Here is a 6,285-nt window from a genome sequence, read left to right as displayed (position 1 = left end):
TCCCGCCTTCACTTCCCAAGTACTGAGGGTACACATACACACCATACCTAGTTTGAATAGTGACTGGAGATCGAACCAGAGCCTCATGTGTGTTAGGCAAGCATTCTAACAACTGAGACAAACCCCTAGCCTTGTTTTGAAACAAAGCAGTTTAAAAGCATCCTGTTTATTCAGTTTGTTGTCTCAAAGTTCTACTGAAAATCTTATTCCACTCACAATATTATCCAATCTCTTTTAGCCATGTGCATCTCTGTGTAAGAGAGCAGCCACTACCACTACCTTTAGTTTATGTTTTATTAAAAGGGGAGCCAAATATTCCCTTGGCTGAGCTTTAAAAAATATCCATCTCTGTCTTTCCCTCACTCTGCAATCCCTATAGTAGAAATAGAACACACATTCAGTTTCTTCATTGCTCTGAATTATGCTACCAACTTGCAAGGCAGAGCTGAAAACCATCAGTTTGGATTTTTAATAAATTTTCTTAAAAAATATTACAGTGAGGAAAGACATTGTAAGTGTGTATTAGAAAAAACATAGAACTGGAAGTTGAAAGATGAATATTTTCCTTTTTTGTTTTAATAGGTTTTTATTAGATTATATTATTATGTTATATTATTATTTTATTATATGTGTCTGTGTGGGTTGATATACACCACATGCCTGCAGGTGCCTCTGGGGCCAGAAGATGGTGTCAAATGCCTTGGAACTAGAGTTATAGACCACTGTGAGTCATTTATGTGGCTGCTGGGAATTGAACCCTGGATCCTAACTGCTGACCCGTCTCTTCAACCCCACAATAGATATTCTCAATCTGAGCTCTGCTGTTTACAGGTATCTCCAGATTCTAATCCATTTATGTGTAAAACACAGAGAGGCGATCCATCCTTTTTCAATGAGGAATCTGAGAACTAGTAAGTTACATGGCATGGAATCTAACTTTTAACCATTGCTTCTACTCCTTCTGGGTTGATTGTATATTTGGAATTTTGTTCTGATGTTCTATTCCTTTACCTTACTTCCAAAATTATACCGATCTTCACAGTGCAACACAAAAGAGAAATCAAAATAAATGAAATTCAGATTGGATAAACACATATGCTTGAGTATATACAAGAAATGTGTGTAGAGAACTCTTTATTGAAGTTTTGTTTGTAATAGCAACAGAGTAGAAATCATCTATATATCTATCACTAGAAGATCAGCTTCCCAACTTACACCACAATCCTACTATGGAATGTTAGGCAGTCATTAAAAAAAAACAGATCTTAGACAAGCCTGTAATTCCAGCATTTTGGAAACTAAGATTGGAGATCACATATAATTCTAACTTAAACAAATTTTCATGTCCTGATTAAAAATGTATATATAGTCTCAGAACACTTTTTATTTTATGTATATAACACATATTTGTATGAATATAAAAAGATATATTTTTAGGCCTGAGTACATATAACTCTATGTAGTTATGATATTCAGCAGTATAAACTACTTTACTATTGAAGGAAAAAGTATATTCACTAGTTGACTATATATAGAAAAATCTCCAGAAATATACAATGAACAGCAGTAGTTGCTATCTTAGACAGGAAATAAAAATCTGGAAAATTAAAAGGGAAATGAAACCTTTACTGTTCATTCTTTCATATCTTTAAATTTTTGTATTATATACACATGAATTATCTGGGGGTTTTGTTTATTTGTCTTGGAGGTATGAGAAATCAAAGCAGGGCCTTCTGCATATTAAGCAGTCTATCAATTAAGCTATGGTGGAAGACCATGTCTCAATTTTCTGTTCAAATTTTAAAAATAAAATTTTTAAACTTGAAAATAATTTTAATTAGAATTTTTTCATTTTATGTATATGAGTACTTTGCCCTGCATGTATATCAGTTTACTAAATGCATGCCTGATGCCTGCAGAGGCTAGGAAACTGGAGTTATAGACAATTGTGAGTTACCATATGGGCACTGGTAATTGAACCCAGATCCTTTGGAAGAACATCCAGTACTTATAAGCACTGAACCATCTTACAAGCCCCTTAAAAATCATTTTAAAAATGTCCTATTGCTGAAGGAGTGAACATACCACACACACTGCTCAAAAGACATAAAACTATCAAGCTGGACATTAGCTGGGCACTTTCTCCTTTCTGGCTAGTTCTCACAGTTCTGGACTGCTGGAGGAGAATTGCCCTCAATGGTTTTTCTCAGCTGTGTATCCTGCATACAATATACACCAGTCAAACAATATATGCTCCCTAGTACAATAGTGTTAAGTCTGTTATGGTGGTAAACAACTATTTTTTTATTTTAATTACTTATTATTTAATTTTGTGTCATATGTATGAGTCATACATGTGCACATGTATAAGCAGGTGGTAGCACCAGGGCATGCATGCATGGAGGCCAGAGGAGGACATTGAGTGTCCTGCTCTATAGCTGTCCATCATATTACCTTAAAGCAGGACCTCTTACTGAACCTGGGATTGGGCTGGCATCCAGCAAGATACAATGAACCTCCTGTTTCAGCTCCCCACAGTACTGAGGTCACAGGCCTGAACTGCCATTCTCAGGTTTTCATATGGGTCCAAGGATTCAAATTCAGTTCTTCATGATAGTACATCAAATTTTCTTACCCACTGAGTCTTTTCTAAAACCTCAGCAATCACTTTGTGATTGGATTTGAGAACCACTCCACAAGAGGGAATTCATATCTGATACTGTAAACCCAGTCAATAGGCCCATGGTTGAGCAGGCCATAGGTCCTAGTGTGGAAAGCATTGCTGTTGTTTTGCTAAATAGGCATGATGTGTCTGTCAAACTGTCCTCCAAATAACTATATTTATGCCTGTACTTTAGTGCTGCTGTCAGATTTCGTTAGAGAAGCTTCTTTTTGCAGTGGGCAGCAATAACTGCAGAGGCTCATAATGATCAAAGTGGTAAGTGATGCTTGAATGTTCAGCCACAGATGAGACATCTATATCACCCCCTTCAAGTCTCTGAGAACTTTTCAGAAGATGGACAGAAAGAATACAAAAGCCAGAGATGACTTTGCATCACTTATCTGTTGCTAGATATCCCTGGCTATCTTGTGACTGTTCCTCATACTTAGGAATATTCAATTACATTGTTCTGGTCTGGGAAAAAGAGCAGCTACTTGTGGTTATGTTGAATCAATAGAACAATTCAGCTGAACCCAAGCTAAAGGCTGGTCCACAGAAGCATGAATTTTTGCTTGGGACTCATTTGTTATACAGCATAAGAGACTTGCTATAAACATTCTTATACATAACTTCTCTACATGTAAGTGCATTTTGTTGGCAATAGGTGAAATTGGGCAGATCTCTCTGCTTCTCAATTTACCAAATAAGTCACATTCAAACCTCTCATTACTTCTCTTTGTTGTCTTCACTTGCAGCAAGTGTTATGATACCCCTGCCCTATACACACTTTTTTTAATGAAAAGACTGGTGGCAAGAAACTGTTTTCTAATGATTTTCTAGAGACAAGTGAGGAGCTCAAACTTCTAGTGTAAAGCTAGACATCCCTCCCACAATAACAACATCCTCTTCCCCTTTAAAAAATTTTTTTTGTTTTGTCTACACAAAGATCTGTTCTTAAACACTTTTACACCCAAGAAAGAAATTACAAAGAACACAATGGGGATGCAATCTCTCAGGCATGTGAGAAGACAGGAGCTATATTGTGAGGTTTTTTTCCCCTTGTTTTATTTTGAAGCACACTTCAATGAATAGGACAAAGTTTTGTTGGATTATGAATCAGGACCTTAGGATAGTATGTGTGTAAGAACTGCTAATTCCTATGGGTTAGATTAAGACATATCAGAAAGAAATGAATGGGCTGCCTATGTTATCAATTGGCAATTATTTGAGCTCAATTGTTTTTAAAGTGTTTATGCCTCCCTCCTCTCTGTAGCCCATGCTGATGCGGAGCTCACTATGACTCACTGTGAAGGCTAACTTCAAACTCACAGCAATCCTCCCAATTTAGACTCCTAAATGCTGGGAGTACAGGTGCTACCTTGCCCAGTTGCATGCTCCACTTCTCTCTTCTGAACTCTGATGAAAGAGGGGCCTATGAACTCAGCCGGGGGCTAAAGGGTAAAGACTAAGGTCCCCAAATTAGAAAGTGCCTCCACATAGTTCATGTTCCTGTGAGTTCACTACGGTTGTTGTTGTTGTTGTTGTTGTTGTTGTTGTTTGTTTGTTTGTTTGTTTGTTTGTTTTTTGTTTTGTATGACTCAGTTACTTTAGTAGATGAAGGCAGAAATATTCTGACATGCACCGCCTACACTTACGAACTTCCTTGAAGGCTGAAATGATGTCATCATCAGGCGCCAACAATTACTTCCGGCGTGGTCGCGCCAGGCTGCCTCAGAGCCGCCTGCGGCCTCCGCTTTCTGCTCCACTGGGACGCTTCCGCTCTTCTGAGGGACTTTTGGACTGCCGGCCCTTGCCCTTTGTGCCCGCTCTGCCTTCCTGAGGAGGTACAAGTACTGCTGAGACTGTGGTTGTGTTCAAGTGCCCGCCATGGCCGAAGCATCCTCACAAGTACGACAGAACTATGACCGCTGCTGTGAGGAGGCCGTCAACACCCATATCCGTCTGCTGCTCCAGGCTTCCTACTCGTACCTGTCGATGGCCTTCTACTTTGACCGTGATGACGTGGCCCTGGAGAATTTCAAGCGATTCTTCCTGAGTAAGTCACACGACTGCAAGGCCAGTGTGGAGATGTTTGTGTTCATGCAGAATAAGCGTGGTGGCCATGTTTTTCTGCCTAGCATCGCGAAACCAGACCGCAAAAGTTGGCAGGGGGGCTTTCGGGCCATGGAATGCGCCTTCCGCATGGAGATGACCATCAACCAGAGTCTGCTGAACCTGCACGAGCTGGCCAAGGGAAAGGGTGATGCTCACCTCTGCAACTTCCTGGGGCAACACTGTCTGGATCAGCAGGTCCATGTCCTCAAGAAGATAGGCGGCTACCTGACCAACCTGCGCCAGATGGGAGCACCGGAGCAAGCCTTGGCTGAGTACCTCTTTGACAAGCTCAGCCTGTCCTGAAGCTTCAACTGGACTGAACTGGGATGTCCTCACTGCCATGGGGTCTTCCTCTGGTCATTAGACCTGGTGTCAGTTCATGTTATTTTTGAAGCAAATTCACCAGTTTTCTGTTTCTGTTTGCAATAAAATTTGTTTGTTTCAAAGCAAAAACAGAGAATTTCCTTGGTGATGTAATTCGAACCATTTTTTTCTGTTCTCCCCTCTCTTGAATGGTTTGGGTACTGATGGCCACTCACTACATTTTTAAAATAGTCACTCCCTTTGGCTTTCAGGAAATGCTTGTTTGGAATTCCCCTCTACCTTTCTGGGCTCTGTTTCCTGAGTGGTCCATGCCCCTTTCTAAGCTACTAGTTTGTGCTTCCTCAATTCTTTGTCCTCAACTTGTCTCCTCTACCTATTCTCCCTAACTCAGTTTTATCATACTGTACTGCATACATTTACAGGAAGATGGCATGAAAATTTCTTTCTCCAGTAGCCATGGCTAGTTTGCAACTTCCTTGTGGATGGCTCAAGTGTACTAAAACAATCTTTTTTTTTCTTTTGGCCATGACATTTAATAATATAAATTGTGGTCACTTCTTATTTATAAGGCCCTAAATTACAGTTGAATAACACTGGCCATAGCATTCAGGAATACACACACACACACACACACACACACACACATATATATATATATATATATATAATGTGTGTGTGTGTGTGTGTATGTATATATATATACCAACTCATTTGTCTCATTATTTTTTGTTTTTATTGGATATATTTCTTTTACATTTCAAATGTTATTCCCTTTCCTGGTTTCCTGTTCATAAGCCCCCTGTCTCCTCCCCCTCCCCCCTAAGGGTGTCCCCCCATCCATCCCCCCTTACCACCACCACCCCTGACATTCCCCTGTACTGGGGGTCCAACCTTGGCAGGACCAAGGGTTTCCCCTTCCCCTGATGCCCCAACAAGGCTATTCTCTGCTACATATGCAGTTGGAGCCATTGGTCAGTCCATGTATAGTCTTTGGGTAGTGCAAAACAAACCATCTTAAGCCAAACTCATGAGTATCTGAAGCAAGCCTGGTCCTGCTTCATAGTTTATTTTAATGAATGATATCACCATTTATCCCAAGTATGCAGGATTTAAGCCAAATAGTAACTCTTGGCATCCTTCACTTATCTCTCTTTCACTGAAGCTTAGTGACCAAGAGCTATTCA

At 40.0% G+C, this 6,285-nt stretch overlaps 1 protein-coding gene across 1 annotated transcript; it reads left to right on the top strand.

Annotated features, from left to right (window-relative positions):
- Positions 1-2,338: 2,338 nt before the first annotated feature.
- RGD1560203 (similar to ferritin heavy polypeptide-like 17) lies at positions 2,339-5,225 on the top strand. The gene has a single exon (XM_087601207.1). The coding sequence runs from the start codon at positions 4,550-4,552 to the stop codon at positions 5,078-5,080; it is 531 nt and encodes a 176-aa protein (XP_087457333.1). The 5' UTR covers positions 2,339-4,549; the 3' UTR covers positions 5,081-5,225.
- The last annotated feature ends 1,060 nt before the right edge of the window (positions 5,226-6,285 follow it).

The sequence above is a fragment of the Rattus norvegicus genome, chromosome X (assembly GCF_021556685.1).
Source record: "Rattus norvegicus strain SHRSP/BbbUtx chromosome X, alternate assembly SHRSP_T2T, whole genome shotgun sequence".
Classification (NCBI taxonomy): domain Eukaryota; kingdom Metazoa; phylum Chordata; class Mammalia; order Rodentia; family Muridae; genus Rattus; species Rattus norvegicus.
The sequence above is the reverse complement of the archived record's forward strand: the minus strand, read 5'-3'. Positions and strand labels throughout refer to the sequence as shown.